The sequence below is a fragment of the Arvicanthis niloticus genome, chromosome 7 (assembly GCF_011762505.2).
Source record: "Arvicanthis niloticus isolate mArvNil1 chromosome 7, mArvNil1.pat.X, whole genome shotgun sequence".
Classification (NCBI taxonomy): domain Eukaryota; kingdom Metazoa; phylum Chordata; class Mammalia; order Rodentia; family Muridae; genus Arvicanthis; species Arvicanthis niloticus.
The window spans coordinates 2,557,169-2,577,498 of record NC_047664.1 but is presented as its reverse complement, the minus strand read 5'-3'; the positions used below and the strand labels follow the sequence as shown (position 1 = coordinate 2,577,498).

Below are 20,330 nucleotides of genomic sequence, written 5' to 3'. Positions count from 1 at the left end.
ACATCTGTATCCCAGCTCAGGGGTCTGATGATCTCTTCTGCCTTCCAGGTTAGGGATTGAACTTGGGTGCTTTGGAAAAGTAGCCAGAGCTCTTAACTGCCAAGCCATTTCTCCAGCCACTAGTTTGTAATGTTTTTTACTTCATATGTACTCTTAGTCAATTTTGATTCTTTTATATGACTTTTCTCTTTCTTTCTTTCTTTCTTTCTTTCTTTCTTTCTTTTTTTTCTTTCTTTCTTTCTTTCTTTCTTTCATTAGTGGTATATTTCATTATGTGATATCATAACTTAATCATATATATATATATGTATATATATATATATATATATATATACACAATATATTTTACTATACTATTGGCATCATAAAATAGTAATAACTAGCTAGTTGTGGCATTTACAGCTAGCACTTCCCCTTTTAACATAATACCCCAAAATGGAAAAAGCTCAAGAAATGTATTTACAGTGGTTTGGTAATGTAAACTGCTGTATCCATAAAATAGATGGCAACAAAGCCTTGTTTTTCTTTTGGTTTTCCGAGACAGGGTTTCTCTGCATAGCCCTGGCTGTCTTGGAACTCACTCTGTAGACCAGGCTGGCCTTGAACTCAGAAATCCACATGCCTCTGCCTCCCAAGTGCGCTACCACTGCCTGGCCCTAAACCCCATTCTTTTGCACATTTTGTAATTGTAGTTTCTCTTGTAGTTTCTCGTGGCTTATCTGAAAACATGAATTGCTCCTAACTCATGATTAAATTCTAGGATAAATCTTGTCTCAAATATTTTAGAGCATTGTTGTATGTTCTCCATTGCTGCTTTAAAATCTGATAAAGCAAGGAAACAACAAACCTCAAGTTAACCCACCAAAGTTTGATGCTGTTGGGAACCACTCTGCTTAGCATGGACGCTCTTTGACCTTAAACTCACAGAGATCCACCTGCCTTTGCCTCCCTAGTGCTGGGGTCGAAGGTGTACACCACCATGCCCAGTTTATTTGATTTTTTTTTTCAGGATACTTTTTTTTTAAAGATTTATTTGTTTTATGTAAGTGTACTGTCGCTGTCTTCAGACACACCACAAGAGGGCATTAGATTCCATTAAAAATGGTTGTGAGCCACCATGTGGTTGGTGGAAATGGAACTCAGAACCTCTGGAAGAACAGTCAGTGCTCTAACCACTGAGCCATGTCTCCAGCCCTCAGGTTTTGTATTTGCTGTACTTGTTAGCTTTTAGAAAGATGATAATACCTTGATTATTCATATTTAAGAGAAAGATATTTAAAAGTAATTTAGAAGTTCTCTATGTGTCCATGAAGTCTGTTCAGTAGGCTTCATCTGTGACTGATGATTTATAGACGTGGCCACATCCTAGGGCCTTTAATCCCATCTTGGGAGACAGGCAGGAAGATCTCTGTGAGTTTGAGCCCGCCTGGTCTACAGAGTTCTAGGATAGCCAGGGCTATGTAGAGAGACCTTGTCTCAAGCAAAGCAAAACAAAACAAAAACAGAGAGAAACAAACAGACAGACAAAAACCCACAGCAAAAATCTTTGGATTTTTGCTTGTGGGATAGCCTTAAATGATATGAAAGTAGAATCTTGGGGGTGTGGCTTTGTATTGATTGATCCCTTTCTTTGTAACTCTACCTCATCTCTGAGGCTTTTCTCAATATCTTCATATGATAAACTTTTATTTTTACCTTGCTGTTGATATTCTAGAAGTGGGAAATAGATTGGTGATGACATTTGTAGAGACTTTGAATTTTTTTCTCTTCTTGATGTCTTCCCAGTTTCCTACTTTATGTTCTAAACTTACTTTTTAAGTATAAGCAGTTCTCATTCTTTTTTTGATTATTGGCTAATTCAAGAATAATTCTTTATCATTTATATTGTGGCTTCCTTCCCTGCTTCAATAAATAGTTTTACTCTATCTTCATGGCTGTAGGGTTATTATGCTTTTCTGAATTATCTAGATTTTCTTTACTAAGCATGATTTCTGGAATTAGTTTTTAAGTCATAAAAATTTAATACATATTTTTTTACCTAATTTTTTATTTTGGTCATATAACATATATATAATCTAACACGCACACATTATAGTCTAACTTACCATGAAATTAATCTTCCTAGGTGATGTCAGGAATTATTGTATGTAGTTTTCCCCAAGTATACTAAGATTTTTGGGGATAGTTGTAGGTTGTATGCTGAGCCTGTCTTATGATGATGGCATGTACAAATAAGAGCTGATCAAAGGAATAAATAATTTAGCCAGAGACTGAGGGCTCCTAATGAACCTTCTCATCTGATAAGGAGAGACTAATATTCAAATAGATTGATTTACTGAAACATAGTGCCATAAAAGTTGTCTTTATGTTTTAGATTGCTATGCTTGAGTCTGCACAAGAGCAGGCAGCCAACATTCCAATCTTAGAAGAACAGATTATCAATTTGGAAGCAGAAGTTTCTGCTCAAGATAAAGTTTTGAGGTAATTACCCTGCACAGCCTGAGACTTTTATTTTGTACTTGTTTGCTATATCTTAAGAATTATCTCTTATTTCTATTCTAATAAGTTTTTGGTGACCTAATAAAGCCTTTTCACATCATTAAGTCATTAAGTTTTTTCATTCAGCTATAGCACCTCATAGCTGTAGCTTACATGCAGTGTACTAGGACTAAAGATGGATTATTTTCAGATGAGATGCTTATTTGCATACTTTTATTTAATATGAATTGGTTTATTTCTTGCCCTATAATACAATACACACTCATTGCTTCAATGGAGTTTAAGTACAAGAAAAAGGGTATTTTATCATTTTTATCTTCTATTTTAAATATAATGTGTACTGAACATCATGTTACATTTGAGTGATTCTCCTTTTTTTTATTTTTTTATTTTTTAATTTTTTTTTAATTTTTTTTTTTTTTTTTTGGTTTTTTGAGACAGGGTTTCTCTGTGTAGTTCTGGCTGTCCTGGAACTCACTCTGTAGACCAGGCTGGCCTCGAACTCAGAAATCCACCTGCCTCTGCCTCCCAAGTTCTGGGATTAAAGGCGTGCGTCACCACTGCCTGGCTTGAGTGATTCTCATTACTGTTCTGGGACTTGAAGTAATAGCATTATCTGGTAACTTAGAAGAAATGTGGATTATTGAGTCCTATCTCATATATATTAATATATATTATAATACATATAAAAATAAATATAAATATATATTTATATTTTGTTTTTTGATACAAAGTTTTTCTTTGTAGTTTTGGCAGTCCTAGAACTCTCTCTGTAAACCAGGCTGCCTTTGAACTTAGAGATTCACCTACCTTTTCCTCCAGAGTTCTGGAATTAAAGGCTTTTATCACCACCACACCTAGCTAGTTTAATAAGTACTACAGGTGGATCTGATGTATGTTAAAAATGTCTTTTAAGTTTATCAGTTTTAGAGCTTTCTTTGTAATACATACATTAGCTTAAATGTATTCTGTGTTCTGTGAATTTTTTCTGCTCAGTGTTTTTTTATTAATCTTTCAGAATTTCATATAATGCGTTTTAATCTGATCATATTCATTCCCCTCTTCCAACTCTCCTCTGATTCACCCTCACCTTCTCATGCATCCAACTTCGTATGCGTGCAGAAGCTCACTCACTTGCTCATTCTCCCCCTCCCACAGTTTGAATCTTTCTTGTGTTGACCAACTATTATGCCTGGGGCCTGTCCTGGAGTATAAAAAGGTATCAAATGCCAGTAGCTCCTCCGTTAGGGTAGGGCTTAGTACCTACTTTCTTCTTCCATTCTGGAATTTCTGGAAAACACTGTTTTGCCAAAGTCACACACTACTGTCTGGCTCTTAAAATCCTTCTGTTCTCTCTTCCATGCAGATCTCTGAGCCTATGCATCCTTTCCAACTTAAGGCTGAATATTCACAGTCTCTTATTCTTTCCACATTGACCAGTTAGTTGTGGGTCTTTGTGCTGTTAATTGCCATCTACTGTAAGAAGCTCTCTCTGGTGAAGGTTGAGTGAGGCATTGATAAAGACAACTGCCCAAGGCTTTGACAGGCCAGGGTAAGCTGCGGCAAGGCATGCAGTTGGGATTAATTATTCAGCACACTTTTCTGTGAGGGAACAATGCTTCATTCTCTGGGGCTGGCAAAGTACTCCCTGTGGTCAATGAGAAGAATTATATGCACGCACACACACACTAGCTTGGGCGAAGCAACCTTCAAATATCTCCAACTTCACGTTAAACATCCACACACATGCACACACTCACACACTCACACACTCACACACTCACACATTGGGTAGATGGAACAAAGCTCCAACAAGTAAGCACAACAAATTTAGTTTTTCTCTCACATTTTTATATCCCAGCAAAATCTTTCAAGCAGTACAAAGATCACAATGTGATTGTATTCTATTTTTCAATAAGATAATCAATTACAATGAGTATACATAGAAGAACTTTCCCCAATACCTTCACATGAATAAACATTACATAGTACAGGTAAAACCAAACAAATTATTCCTAAGAACCCACATTAGTTATACATTTATTTATTTTTTTAAATAATTTATTCATTTATTTTTACTTCACATGCGTTGGTGTTTTGCCTGCATGTATGTCTGAGTGTGAGGGTGTCGAATCTTGGAGTTACAGACAGTTGTGAGCTGCCATGTGGTTGCTGGGATTTGAACTCAGGACCTCTGGAAGAGCAGTCAGTGCTCTTAACCGCTGAGCCATCTCTCCAGCTCCCTAGTTATACATTTATAACTAAGCAAGTTGTTACAGATTAAAAAATTGTAACCAAGCAAGGTAATGTTCTCAGCCAGTTTCTCTTACTAGTAGGCTGCAAATAGTCATTACAAAGAAAGGATCAATTATTTATCTTAAAAAGTAATCTTATAAAAATCTTTATCACAAATCTAAACTTTTATATAAAAACAATCAGTTATTTGTACTTTAAATCTGCAGAGTGCACATCTACTCATTAATAATTCTTTATTAAATCATCATGAAGCTGAGGGCAAAAAATGGGTACAAGAAATTAATCATCACCTTGTTCACCAGCCCAGCTTCAGCCAGAGTCAGCCAGTGCTATTCAGGCTGCCATTGTTCTTGTTCTCTGACCTTAAAAAAAATCCCTTGCTCAACTATTGAGACTGTGCCTTTCTGAACTTCAGATTGTTCCCTATCATTCCCTACATCAGAATCATTGACAAAAGCATCTTAACCTTACTAACAGTCTTCTACTCCAAACTTTTTCTAAGGATTATTGCTAACAATCTCCATCTCCTACGTTCTTTCTGATGGTTAGATGAATCATTAATCTGCTTCAGCAGCAATGCTTGAAAAAGATAAATCACTATTATTGTAAGTGCCAGTGACACTGCCCAGTGAGGGGCTGGAAGCCCCCTTAGAATTTTCATACAACTCATGGATTATGCTCTATAGGCAGCAAGTAGAAAGATGCTCCATAGCAGCGTGAAGTCTCAGGTCATGTTGTTTTCAGGGCTTCGCCTCCCTGAGGCACACCCTTGTGATTGCGCTAACTGGTGGGCTGCATTTCATGAGTTCTAAAGCTGTTTTACTGTTTTTCTTGCATGGCCCTCAACATACATTTGGCTTCAGACCCAGGACAAGGGACTGAGGTACATATCTTACATATCAAAGCAGACCTGGCCTCCAGGTTCTCCCAGCATCCCTCAGTTCCTACCTGGCACACCCTGCCCCCAACCCTGAACTTTCTAGCCCAGGAGCTGGGCTGCCCTTCCACCAGAGGCTCATCTCTATATAATTCATACATTTTGATCTCCCTCTTCTTCTCTGTCTCTCTGTGAGAGCACCCCCTTCTCTTTCTCTCTTACTCCCCTTACCTGGCTTTCTCCATGGTGGCTTCCTAAGAGCACTGCTTGCTTTTGTAGATGTCCTGAGTTCAATTCCTAGCAACTACCTGGTGGCTCACAATCATCTGTAATGGGATCCAGTGCCCTCTTCTGGTGTGTTGAAGAGAGCTACAAGTATACTCACATACATAAGATACATACCTTAGTTCCTTGTCCCAGATCTGAAGCCAAACACATATAACAAGTCATTAGGAATTGTTTTTTTTAATTTTGTAATTATGTTTATGTACAGAAAACTCAAGTGTACATTTTTAACCCAGTTTAGTGGCGAGTTCTTTAGCCTTTGCCTTCTCCAGCTTGGCAATGCGAGCCACAGACTTAGGACCCAAGACGTTGCCTCCCCAGTGGCGGCGGATCTCGTCATATCTGCCATTATAATTGGTCCTAATGGCTTCCACCAGCTTAGCCAGAGCACCCTTGTCTTCCGAGTTAACCTGCGTGAAGGCAACAGTGGTGCATGTCTTCCTGTGGACCAGGCGCCCCAGCCTGGCCTTTCCCTTGATGATGCAGTAAGGCAACCCCATCTTTAGACACAGGGCAGGCAGGAAAACCACCAGCTCAATGGGGTCTACATCATGGTCAGTCACCACCAGCTGAGCCTTCTTGTTCTCCACCAAGGTGGTGACTGTATTGACTCCTGCTCGGAGGACAGGTGGTCTCTTAGTTGGGATGTCCCCTTTGCCAGCAGCCTTCTTCTCACCATGGGCCAGTAGCCTTTGCTTCTTCTCTTGCTTTGTCTCTGGCCTGTACTTGTGGGCAAGCTTAAGCAGCTGAGTAGCTGTTTGCCTGTCCAGGGCCTGGGTGAACTGGTTAATAGCAGGAGGTACTTTGAGCCGCTTATAGAGGATGGCTCTTTGCCGCTGCAGCCTGATGTATCGGGGCCACTTAAGGAAGCGTGTTAGATCTCTTTTGGGCTGGATGTCCTGCTCAATGCTGAAGTTCTTGGGTCTTCTCGAACAATGGATTGACCACCTTTTTGGCCTCCTGTTTCTTGACAACGGCGGGGGCGGGGCCACCGTCTTCCTCTTGGCCTTCTTTTTTTTGGGCATCTTGCTCGGCTGGAGGAGAGAGCAATTGTTTTCAATTTAGCAATTATTGTCCATTTACCAGAACAATAGTAGTAGATTCTCCCATAGGTTCTTAGCTTTGGTGACAGAGCCAGATATAAATTATATTTCATGGAACAGGTCTTATATTCAAGGAGAAAGTGGTTGTTTACTCCCCTAACACTTGTGCCATTATTGCATCAGTGGGTATATCTAGTGAGACAGGACATTATTGTAGCTGAAAGGGTTCAGCTTCACGAGATTGATGATAACTTTTCTTCTCCAGGAGCATGCATAGAACCTTTTTGCACTATGAAAGCTAGTCAGGGATAAGCTTCCAGTTGAGTACTATCTGGATCTCTTCATGTTCTATTTCTCAAGAATGTAGTGTCTTCAGCATCAAATTCTGGAGGGTAACTGAACAATGGCAATAGCCTCTGAGTTTGGGGTGCCCTGGGTCCATTGGTCAGGACTCAAAAAGAGGTAATGTGTTGCTGGCATGGTGGGCTGATTTTTTTTTTTTTTTTTTTATTGTGTGGTATCTTTTTAGGAAACTGCCACCCCCATGAAATAACTGCCCCTGCCCATTATGGAATAACTCCATTTAAACTGTTGTATAGCTATATGGATATCACTATATATATAACTATATAAGCTATATAACTAAATAAGCTATGTATATATAAAACTATATATGGATACAGGAGGTTTTCACTGGCTTTATCAAAAGGCTTCTGGTATTAGTTTTCCTTCCCTATATTCTCTACCTTGTCTTCCCATCTCCCACATCATTTAATTCTTTCTTTCTCGTTTTTCCACCTTTCTCTTTTCTAATGCTTTATCTCCCCTTTCTTGAAAGATCTTTCCTGTGTGCCCTTACTAGTTAACCTAACCTCTGAGTTTAAGAGATGAGGCCTTGCTATGTTGTTCAGGCTAGCCTTGAGTCATCACCATGCCTCAGTGTCCCAAGTGGTTGGACTAAAGGCATACATCTTTGTATCTGGCTTGATATTTATATCACGCGTAATAGTTATTTGTAATTGGATATTTCTTTTTTAGACATGTTTTTAATACATTTATTTCCTCATTGGGGGTGGGTGGTGACATGAACATGCCATGGTATACATGTGAAGGTTAGGACACCCTGCTGGAGTAACTTTACTCATGTGGGTTCCAGGGATTGAACTCAAGTCATTAGTGTTGGTATCAAGCACCTTTACCTCTTAGCAATCTTGCTGACTCTTCTTTGTTTATTTGTATTAGTTATGATTGTTTGACTGTGTAAACTAGGTTTGTGTCTGATTTACAGAGACTGGCCTCATGGGTGTTAAAGGTGTTGCTGGACCATTTCTTGTAGCCATATTTACTCTGTCTTCTGTGCACAGGCATTTCGTCTGCATGTGTATCTGTGCACCATGTGCATGCTGCTGCTCATGGTGGCTGGAAGAGGCTGTCAGATTCCTTGGACCTGGAGTTAAGAATGTTGTGAGCTGCCATATGGGTGCTGGGAACTGAACCTTAATTCTCTGGAAAAGCAGCAAGTGCTCTTAACCACTCAACCATCTGCCAGCCCCTGCTATTCTAATAATTTTTTATTTTAATTATCCTCAATATTCTAGGTAACTAAATGATAATTCTCAACAAATAACAAAAAATTTCCTTCTCATTTTGTATTTCTTGCTACTTTTCCATTATTGTATTTTTATGGGTAGAACAAAGATACCTTTGGTTGTAGAAGTGATAAAAATTACATTTGCTTTGCATCTGAGGTATATAGTAGTGTTTCTAGTTTGTATGAAATATGTTTGTTCTTAGAAACGGTAGCTGAGTGAATTCCTGATCTTACTGCCCCTGCTCCACAAATATCCACAATGCTGTGAATGTAGCTGTGCCACTGTGCTCAGTTGTTGATGTGAACTATGATGTGAGCTTTTCCTGTAGATGGGCTTCTCACTTGACAAAGGTGGTTTATGCCATGCACTCTTCTATTGGTGACTTATGAGTATGCTTTTCTCTCTCATCATGTGTTTGTCTTTTAACTCACGGACTGAATTATTCTTAAAGTAATTATGTCACATCACTCTTCTCTTTCTCTAGCGATCATTTTACCAGTTCTTAAAAGTTTATTCTCTATTTATAGAGAAGCAGAAGATAAATTAGAGCAGAGTCAGAAAATGGTGATTGAGAAGGAACACAGTTTACAAGAGGCCAAAGAAGAATGTATAAAATTGAAGGTGGACTTACTTGAACAGAGTAAGCAAGGAAAGAGGTACGTGGGATTGTGGGATTTACTACTTGTAGAACTGACCCTGTATATGCTCTGCAGCTGCTGAACCACGGAGCCCTAGTATCTCTTTTAAAGCAATAATTTTTTTTTGATAGGCTGTTGCCATGTGACCTTGGCTGGCCTGGTACTCACAGGGCAGCCCAGGCTTGCCTCCAGTTTGCTGTAGTCCCCCTACCCTCTCTCTCTCTCTTTTTATTTTTTGGTTTCCCAAGACAGGGTTTTTTCATGTAGCCCTGGCTGTCCTGAAACTTCCTCTATAGACTGTGCTGACCTTGAACTCAGAGATCCACCTGCAGGTGCATGACTCAGTTTCTTGAGTGCTGATATAGACATGGCAGTGTGTTTGCTTAGTCATTTTGCCTAGCTCTAAAGAAAAGTGTGAAGTGTCAATATTTTAGACATTTGGCAGTAGAATAACTTAATATCCTTTTTTTGTGTTCATTTTTAAAATTTTTATTGATTTTTTTTATTGGTTATTTTATTTATTTGCATTGCAAATGTCCCCCTTCCCCTCCTCAAACCCCGCATTCCATCTCTTCTCCTCTTTGCTCCCCCACTCACCCACCCATTCCCACCTCACTGCTCTAGAATCCTCTCACAACACCTGGGGTGTCGAGCCTCCGCAGGACTATGAGCTTCCCCTTTTGTTGATGCCAGATAAGGCAATCCTCTGCTACATATGCAGCTGGAGCTATGGGCTGCTCCCTCTTTGGTTGGTGGTTTAGTCCCTGGCTAACCTCTAGGGCTCCAGTTAGTTGATTTTGTTGTTGTTCTTATGGGGTTGCAATCCCTTTCAGCTCCTTCAGTCCTTCTCCTAACTCTTCCCTTGGGGTCCCTGTGCTCAGTCTGATAGTTGGCTGTGAGTATCTGCATCTGTATTGGTCAGATGCTGGCAGAGCCTCTCAGGGGACAGCTATACCAGGCCCCTGTCAGCAAGCACTTCTTGGCATCAGCAATAGTGTCTGGGTTTGTTGTCTGCAGATAGGATGGATCCCTAGGTGGGCAGTCTCTGGATGCCCTTTCCTTCAGTCTCTGCTCTACTCTTTGTCCCTGCATTTCCTTTAGACAGGAACAATCCTGGGTTAAAATTTTTGAGATGGGGATAGGGGGGTGATCCCATCCCTCAACTGGTTGCTGTGCCTATCTACTGGATATGGTCTCTACAGGTTCTGTCTCCCTTTTATTGGGTATTTCAGCTAATGTCATCCCCGCTGGGTCCTGGGAGCCTCTTGCTTCCCTGGTATCTGGGACTTTCTAGTGGCTACCCCCAGATCCCCATTCCCCACTGCTACATATTCCTGTTCAATTTCCAGACCCTCTGTGCTTCTCTCCTGTCTCTTCCCATACCTGATCCTGCCCTCTAAGATTTTCAAAGTAAAAATTTTATTACATTTGTGTGTGTGTGCGTGTGTTTGTGTCCACATTTAGGACAACTTAGAGGAGTCATTTTTCTCTGTTTACCTTGTGAGTCCTAGAGGTTGAACTCTGAACCCCTGGTAGGTATGTGCCTTTACCTATCAAGTCATCTTTTGGCCCTCCTTAAAATTTTAATGTGTTGATTTTGTTACTAGTATTCTAGAGTAGGATTTTTTTTTGTGATATTAGAAATGATTATTGATATAATGATATTTATTTCTGAAATTAAGTTCTTACTTAAAACAAATTAGTTTTCTATACTTACACTGAGAAATTTTTTACTATTTCATCTAAAGTGTTACATACACTTTTTAAAAATTGATTTATAAATACTATAGAAAAAGAAAGTCAACTCATGAAAAAGTGATCTGTTTACTTTAGAAATATATATATAACAAAAAAATCTGTTTTATGTATATTGTCTTATGAGATGAAGTTTTGTAGTTCTAACCAGGAACAGGAGTGATTTATTGATGTGTCTAACACAAGAGTTTTCTTAGGTAGCCCAGGCAGACTTTGAACTTCTATATGATGCTCCTGTCCCCTCTTTCTAAGTCCTGGGATTACAGGTCAAAGGCACTAGGCCTTGCTGCAATGGTTAACTTTAAATACTGGTAAATTTTTACTTTAATAAATATTTAAAAGTTTAAATTAATGAGATTTTGTAAAAAATATGATTCAGGAGTTTTTGTTTGATTTTGTGTTTTGTGTTGGGCTTAGAGTTAACAATCATGCATATTAAGCAAGCACTGTACTGACGGAGCTGCGTCTTAGCCTACTGCAGCTTTCCTATAGGAGAAAACCATAATCCACATGGAAAGAGGCTTTTACAATTTTATTTATTATTTATTTATTTACTTACTTACTTACTATGTATATGAGTGCTCTGCTGCATGTATGCACCTGCACGCCAGAAGAAGGCATTGGGTCAATTTATAGGTGGTCATGAGTCACCATGTTGTCCAGTCCAGCTGGATAATCAAGTGGGACCCTTAGACCCTGTGCAGAGGACTGAGATGTGTGAGAAAATAAGGAGGCACCGCAAGTCAAGAAGTCTGATCAAAGGCTGGCAAAACTTTTATTGTTCACACAGGTTATACACTCTGAAAACAGGATATGGGGAGGGGTAGGAAAGGAAAGAAGGCTTTGCAGGTGGAGGAAGCTAGCTGCAGCTGTGGGGTCTAACTAAGTTATATCTGTCATTCTCACAAAGCCTTGCCATTACCAGGGGTTCTACAAACATCTATCTAGCAGAATGTTGGCTAAATCTAGAGGTCAGGAGGAAGGGTTACTAAGGTGGGTTGCTATGAGGCCTTGCTTGAAGTTCTGAGACCTGACAAGTGAATCATGGAAGGTAAGCAGAAAGAAGAATAGTAGATAGGAGAGCCAAGGATGAGTGTTTGCCAAGAGTAAGGCCTTGCCATGGCTTCCCACACCATGTGAGTACTGGGAACTCAGGACCTGGAAGAGCAGCCAGTGTGTTCTTAACACTTAAAGCTCATCTTTGAAAATGAAGTAGTTCAAAGAGTGCTGGTGATATACCTCAGAACACCATTAGCATGTACAACTAGGTTCAGTACTCAGTGCCACAAACAAATAAATAAATAGGTGGCATTGTCTTCAGTAGGTTAAGTCTTTGCTTTCATATGCACTTATACTCCTACATGCTACTGTGAACATGGAAGTCGTTTTTCATGGAAGTCTGTTTGTAAGAACATTTTTACAGAAACATTTGTTATTTGTTAGGCAATATTTTATAGTGGAAAAATGTTTAGGTGTGGGAGTCAGTTAGATTTTATCTCTCATTGTCTTTATTACCTTGGAAAACCATTTAATTTTTAAAACTTGAGCTTTTTATCTATTAAGTTGATACTGCCTTGGCATGCATGAGAAAAAGAAACATGTAAGATCTTGTTATATAGTAAAGTACTTATAAATTTTAATTATATAAAATATGTGGTTTAATATCCTAAAATTCACACTAACTCAGATAATCTTTGTACTTGGGTATTTAAAGAGATAATAATATGGGAAAACCAGATTAAGAATATAACAGCTAAAATATATAAAAGGAGAGCTACGTTTCCTCTGAAGTACTTATATAAGAGGTGGCAGCTAACTAACTCTTTCCTTTCATCTACTTTCCCTTCCCTACCTTCCCCTCCTCCTCCACTCTTTCCTTCTCTTCCTTCCTTCCTTCCTTCCTTCCTTCCTTCCTTCCTTCCTTCCTTCCTTCCTTCCTTCTTTCCTTCTGTCCATTAGGGAAATAAGTGGGGGCACATACAGATGATGACACATACATGAACTTAAAAGTAAAATTAAATAAATATTAAAACAAGAAGAAAAAGCCTTAAAAAAAAATAACGGCTTGAAGAGTCGAACATCACAACTAAAAATGTTTATCCAGGGCCAGGCATAGTAGCTGACATCTTTAACTCCAGCACTGGGGATGTAGAGGCAGGGGGATCTCTGTGTATTCTAGGCCAGCCTGATCTACCTACATAGGAAGTTTCAGGACTATATAGAGGGACACTGCCTCACAAAACCAAACCAAAACAAAAGAACCATATAGATTTAGGTATTATACTTTCACTTGGCATTTGTTTATAGTTAAAGAAGCTGAAAAATAGAAAGTAAAGTTCCCGAAGGGAAAGGTTTAAGACTATAAATGGTATAATTGACTTTGAGTAATAGAAGGCTCACAAGTATCCCTGATGTGATAGTGTGATTTTAAATATTAAAAAAATTAGAAATGTTCTTGTATGGGGATGATATTGATTAATGAAGCTTAGTGTTCTCAGCTAAGTATGAGAAGTATGAAGAAAGTCAGGCTTACTCAGGAGGTAAGGAACAGTGGTAGTGAGTGGATTCTTATTGTTTAGTTTTGTATTAGTAAAATTTATAGTTTTTCCCCCTGAGACAGGGTCTCACTGTGGAGCTCTGGATGACTTAGAACTTAGTATTGCCATGTGGACCAGGCTGGCTTTAGACTAAGACATGCCTTTGTCTCATGAAAGTTACTGGGGTTTTTTGTTTGTTTCTTTTAAACAAATGAAGCTGTTTGGTTAGGTTGTTAGCAGTTTGGAGCACTAGTTTGTCAGGGAGAACGGAGGTTGCAAGTAGCCCTGGAGCTGAGGATCAGCTTTGGTCTTTGGCAGAATCTGCAAGGTCATAGTTCTGATCAGCCTTGTGCTGCACTGTAACCTCATATTTCTCCATTTTGAAGATCTTGCCTTCCTGGTGCCTGGGCTTGCACAGCTGGTTCTTTTGAAGTAAGCATCAGCCAGGTGTTTGGGATTTTAACCTTGTTGATACTATCTTTTCTAGAGGTGGCAACGACAAACTTTTGTGCATTCTGTACAGAGGAACTTGGTTGAGGGGAAGAGATCCCGTCACAAGTAGCAAGCCGCTGCCCAGCTGCTTTAGGAAAACCACTCTCTTGCCTCTGTGGCCCCAGTGAGGACGAAGTACAGTTTCAGGAGTGATGAAGGGCTTTTTTGCCATGGCTCAGCACTTCCGAGGCACACCTTTGGTAGGATAATACCTACACATTTTTCAAAGCTTCACCACCTAGGTACCACCATTCTTATCACCACCAACTTCTTTTGTGACAGTAGCAAGGACCTTTTTTATCTTCTTTTCAAGCTTGGACTTGGAAGCTGAGTATTTCCTTTTGTACAAGGCCTAGAATACCAGATTGGGAGTGCCTTCCAATTCCTCTAACCAGGACAGGGTTTCAGCTGCAGTGGGTTTCCCTTTCCTGGGCTTTTTAACTTTTAGAGTTCCTCTTTTTTGGCTGCACCAATGGCTGGGCTATCAATGGCAATATAATTGCTACCAGCCTTCTTGGCTGAAGGTTTCTTCTCCTTTGTATTGGGCTTCTCAGCTTTTTCGCCTGCCATCTTGCAAGATGAGAAAGAACTTGTATTTTGTTTTTTAAGTAACTTTTAAAAATTAACCTTTGCATGCATCATAGAATTGAATATCTATCATTTTATACTGTAGATTGATTTTATAAGACATAATCTTTAAAAATTTATTGTTCAGTGTAAAGATGCTTCTGCACTCTGTTTTCCAGATTAGGGGATAGAATTGCCTATGCATAGGAATTTATGTATGTTTCAAAGTTGATAAGTATTTATGTCATATTTTATTTATGTTGCCAGAGTAAGAAAGTTATTTTAGTAAAACCAACCCATCATTTCACAGTAAAGCCTGATACTCTGTTTTGGTTTAAAAAAAAATTCTACTTCTGTGCTAGGAAAGATGATTCAGTTGGTACTCACTAGACACTATTGCATACACATATCTGTAATCTCAGTACTGGGAGATGGAGACAGGTAGAATCTTGGAACTCATTGGCTAGCCAGTCTAGCCCAAATAATGAGCCTCCGGTTCAGTGAGAGACCCTGTTCCAAAAAGTGATGTGACTTGACATTGATCTTTAGCCTTCAAGTGCATGTCCAAACACATGGATAGGTGGCCATGTACACATACATGAAAGCATGTATTCACATATGTCCATACACATGCCCGTGTGCATACCCACATGTACATAAAGTTGCTTAAAGGTTAATTTCTCAATGCAGAGAATTCCTTTTATTATTTCTTTTTAAATGGTAGAGCTGAACGACAAAGGAACGAAGCACTGTATAATGCAGAAGAGCTGAGTAAAGCTTTCCAGCTATATAAAGAAAAAGTGGCTGAAAAACTGGAAAAGGTGAGAGAAGTGTTTGTTCAAATTCACTGTCTTATTTACTGTCCATAGTTAAAAGTAGATAATACATAGAATGTTTTTACTTATGGAATAATAATTTTAAAGATTTTATTCATAGTAAAATAAAATTTTAATTTTAATTTGGATCTGGTGGTGCACTCTAAAATCCCAGCACTCAGGAGGCATAGGCAGGCAGATCTCTGTAAGTTTAAAGCCATCCTGGTGTACAAAGCTAGTTCTAGGACAGCCAAGGCTACGCACGCGCGCACACACACGCGCGCGCGCGCACACACACACACACCGTGTTTTAAAAAAACAAAACAAACAAAACCCCCAAACCTTTATTTCAAATTGATTTTTATTTTTATTTATTTATTTATTTATTTATTTTTTAATGATTTTAGTTTTTAAAATTACATATGTATTTGGGAGGTGGGGGCCTATATGCATGTGTGTGTTGTTGCCAGTGGAGGCTAGAAGAAAGTTTTGGATCCCCTTGTACTCAAGTTACAGGCAGCTGGGAACTGAACTTGGGTCCTCTACAATAGCAGTACCTCTTCTTAACCACTGGATTCTCTCCAGCCCTGTTTATGTTTTGAGATACCCTTTCATGAAGTTGTTTGAGGTGCTTCTGCCTCAACCTCTGAAGTAGCTGGGATTATAGCTACTTGGAATATTATGTCCAACAGCATAAAAGGTTCTAAAATATTAGTTAAGAAAAATGCCTACCAATACTTTTATTACCAGAAGAATAAGTACAAGAAATAGAAAAGATATATAGAAAGCAGGATCAGGTGAGCAGAAGTTGGAATTAGAAAAGCAAAAGCAGGAGATTATTTAATGGTGGGAATCTTGGGCATTACAGATTTGTATAGAGTGAGAGGAGGATGGAAGGCCCAACTGTGGAGGATGATAAATAGAACAACTGCTGAAATACTGGTAGATGATCAAACGTTAGGGCAGTAGGTGCATACGGAAAAGTTGAGGCAATTAGCACTAAAAACGTTATCTAAAGTATATAAATGTGTAACATTATAATGAAACAGGTTATTTTGTATTATTAAGATATTTCAGGTTTGTCAAGAGTAGTGAAGAATGAGACAGCTGCAGTGGGAGAAAAGAAATGTCAGAAAAAGTAGCAACTATTCTGTATACTAAGTGAAGAAGAAATAGGTTGTGGGGAGCAGGGATAAGAGAGTGGAACTTGGCACCAGTAAGGTTATTCAGGATGTTGTAATGGTAAAGAATATGCTTGTTTTGTAGTCCTATCACTGTGTAGTCTAAACTGGTTTGAATTTCCTTTTGTCCCATAATGTCTGGAGTTCATGATTTTTCTTTCTGAGCTTTCTATGTGCATGTATCACCCATATCTTCCCAAGAGCCTGTTTTTTTTTTTTTTTTTTTTTTTAAACCAAGTACAGACATTTTTGTCCCTTAATGGAAACATATAGATGAAAATGTTTAAAAAAATGTTTTCCAGAGGAAAGTTGAAGGATTTTATATTACATGTTTTGGTCTACTGAAGGTGTTGCTGAAAGGATTTGTATAGCATGTCGGGTGAGAGATAGGAGAGACTTTGGAGATGTAGGGTGAACACTTCTCATATAAACTTGAGATGAGAGGGAAAGTAGTCAAAGCCAAAGTTTTAAATGGGAATATACAAAAGACAAGAACATAATACAGTACAAACATAATACGTAATACAAATACAAACATAATACATAATACAGAACAACTGGCAAAAGAAAGAAAGAATGGCTAGACTCTATATGTCCAGTGTCATACTGCTGTATGAGGAAGCGTTCAGCAGGTTGTCAGTCAATAGGTTCTAAAGGAGAAAGACTGTGTTTGCCATTCCTTTGCAGTAAAGTTGTAAATGCCATTTACATTCTCTCTCTACTTTCTCTCTCTGTCTGTCTCTCTCTCTCTTTGTCTTTCTCTCTCTGTCTCTTTGTCTCTCTCTCTCTCTCTCTCTCTCTCTCTCTCTCTCTCTCTCTCTGTGTATGTGTGTGTGTGTGTGTGTGTGCGCGTATGTACACCGTCCATAATGCCAGTGTGAAGATTAGAGGACAACTTTATGAGACTTGGCTCTTCCTTTGTACTATGTGAATCCTAAGAGAAAAATCAGGCCATCGAGTCACTTTGTAATTGCCTTTTTCACAACTTGCTGGCCTGTAAATGCCACTAAACCATATAAAGTATTAATATCTTACTAGATACTGCAAATTTATGTATGTGATAATCAGAAAACTATTTTTGAAAACCTTTATGAAGGTTCTCATGGGAATGTATATCTTTGAAGGGACTTTTAGCAAGGTGATATTAGAGGGAAAATACTCTTGGAAGAATGTTTTCAAGGAAAAAGGAAAATGTAACAGATTTTTAGAATTTTTAGATTTTTACTTAGTGTTAGTAGTTTTTAATTTTGCTAAGTAAAACCCTATAGTTGGACTGATATAACGAAGGGTAACATAGGAAATAGAATAGGTTCATTCAGTCCTCCAGTCTTGCTCCAGCCTGAGCAGTATTATAACATTATTATTATCAATATTTATGTGTGTGTATGTGTGTTAGTGTGTGTGTATAACAGTGTACATGAGACAGTCAGAGGAGGATTGTTTTTCTCTTTCTACCTTTATATGGTGTCTTAGTTAGGGTTTTACTGCTGTGAACAAACACCATGACCAAAGTAACTCTTATAAGGACAACATTTAATTGGGTCAAGACAGGTTCAGAGGTTCAGTCCATTATCATCATGGTGGAAACATAGCAGCATCCAAGCAAACATGATGCAGGAGGAACTAAGAGTTCAATATCTTCATCTGAAGGCTTCTAGGAGAAGACTGGCTTCCAGGGAGCTAGGATGAGGGTCTTTAAGCCCACACCCACAATGACATACTTCCTCCAACAAGGCCACACTTACTCCAACAAAGGCCAAGCATCCTAATAGTGCCACTCCCTGGGCCAAGCATATTCAAACCACCACATATGATGTCTTAGTTCTTTTCAGGCGCTGTGACAAAGCACCATCACCAAAGGCAATTTATACAAGAAAGTTTTTAATTTGGGGCTTATGACTTTAGATAGTTAAGAGTCTGTGATGGCAGAGCAAAGGCATGGTGACAGAAACAGCTGAGAGCTCACATCTGGATCTATAAGCAGGAAGCAGAGAACACATTGGAGATAATGGCAGTCTTTTGAAACACCAAACCCACTCCCAGTGACACACTTCTTTCAGTAAGGCCACACTTCCCATCCTTCCCAAACAGTTCCATCAATCAGGGACCAGTTGTTCAAACATGAGTTTTTGGGAGCTAGTCTCATTTAAACCAATGCATATTGGTTCCAGGGAAGAAACTTAGGTTGTCAGGCTTGCATTGTTAAACAGAAAGCACCCATACCCTCTTAGCTACCTTGTTTGCCACTTGGATTGCTATTTCATTGGGAGTATTTTAAATTTTCAAAAATTATATTTCTGAAACACCTGCATTGAATGGCTTGGATGTCCAATCCCTATTTGAATTGCTTGCCGTGTTTAGGTTTAGCCTGAGCATTCTGCCTTCAGGTGACAGCATTCTTGTCAATTTGTTACTGAGCCTTAAGCATTTCTGAGTAAGTAGAAACATCTTTCTTCATCTCTTTTTGTTATGTGGTTTCTTTTCACTACAGTACCAGGAACTTAAATATAAGGAATACAAAGCCTATTCCTGTTTCTTTCCAAAATCACTACTCATAGTTTTAGCTTGAAACAATGTAAAACTTATGATTATAGTAGTATATTCACTTAAAACAATTTTTTGTTTTAGGTTCAAGTTGAAGAAGAAATATTAGAGAGAAATCTTAGTAACTGTGAAAAGGAAAATAAAAGGCTTCAAGAAATGTGTAATCTGTATAAAAGTGAACTTGAAATTTTGAAAGAGAAATTCAGGTACTTTATTATGGAAAAATATTTTTGATGTGCAAATGGGAAAAAAAGAAACATTTAAAAACACATTTTTTATTGTAAATATGGACTTTTTAGTAATGTAGAAGGCTAAGATTTGTGACTGAAATTTTCTAGGTATAAAACTAATTTTAGTATAAGACATCTTAATTCTAACACATTCGTAAATGTAGAATAATACAGATCAATACAACATGTTCTTAGAGTGTAATTACATTAGCTAGGTAGTAAAGATGCTTAAATAGGAAGAAAATCATTCAGTGCAATTTTTTTCCTTTTTAAAAGAAGAAACACGCTCAAAGAGTAGCCATTATTTTTCCATAATCAAGAAGGTAGATTAGAGACTGGTAAGGTGTCTTAACAGATAAACACACTTTTATTTTTAAAGATTTATTTTATGCATATGAATACACCACCATTGCTCTCTTTAGACACACCAGAAGATGGCACCAGATCCCATTACAGATGGTTGTGAGCCACCATGTGGTTGCTAGGAATTGAACTCAGGACCTCTGGAAGAGCACTGAGCCATCTCTTCAGACACTTACCGCTGCCCTGAGTTTGATTGCTGGCACCCTATAAAAGGAGAAGGAGAGACCCAATTCCACATAGTTGTCAGCCAACTTTTACATATGTGCTGTCCCTAGTCTATCTCTCTCTGTTCCTCCCTCACACATAGTAATAATGATGATGAATAAATTTTAAAAAATTTAAGTTAAATTAAGTTAAAGATGCTAACTGGGTCTTCTGACTCTGGTGCTATATACGATACAATTTTTTCATAACTAATAATTTTGGTCAATTTTTAGAAAGTAATATTAATCCATTTTTATCATCTCAGACTTAAGGTAGAGAGAACAATCAATAATTTTTTGTCTAATTGTATAATTATAGCTCATTTTCCTTAAGGTGTATACGTTTAGTATTTGGTAGACGAGATAAAGTTACTAGAGTAATTTCTAGGATTTTATGCTATCAATTATAATGTATACTTTGAGAAATGAAATGCTACTAATTATACTCTGATA

At 38.3% G+C, this 20,330-nt stretch overlaps 1 protein-coding gene and 1 pseudogene across 5 annotated transcripts in view; one reads left to right on the top strand and one right to left on the bottom strand.

Annotated features, from left to right (window-relative positions):
- Nucleotides 1–20,330, top strand: part of Ccdc18 (coiled-coil domain containing 18) — a 96,412-nt gene that overhangs the window by 5,458 nt on the left and 70,624 nt on the right. For 4 of the 5 annotated variants that reach the window (XM_034509275.2, XM_076937774.1, XM_076937775.1 and 1 more), the window contains exons 6-9: nucleotides 2,375–2,481; nucleotides 9,080–9,208; nucleotides 15,266–15,362; nucleotides 19,166–19,287. In XM_034509275.2, the coding sequence (XP_034365166.1) occupies nucleotides 2,375–2,481; nucleotides 9,080–9,208; nucleotides 15,266–15,362; nucleotides 19,166–19,287 (455 nt within the window). The remainder of the gene's footprint in view (nucleotides 1–2,374; nucleotides 2,482–9,079; nucleotides 9,209–15,265; nucleotides 15,363–19,165; nucleotides 19,288–20,330) is intronic. The other variant, XM_076937776.1, reaches the window with a different exon arrangement.
- On the bottom strand, nucleotides 13,719–14,544 carry LOC117713006 (large ribosomal subunit protein eL6-like; annotated as a pseudogene).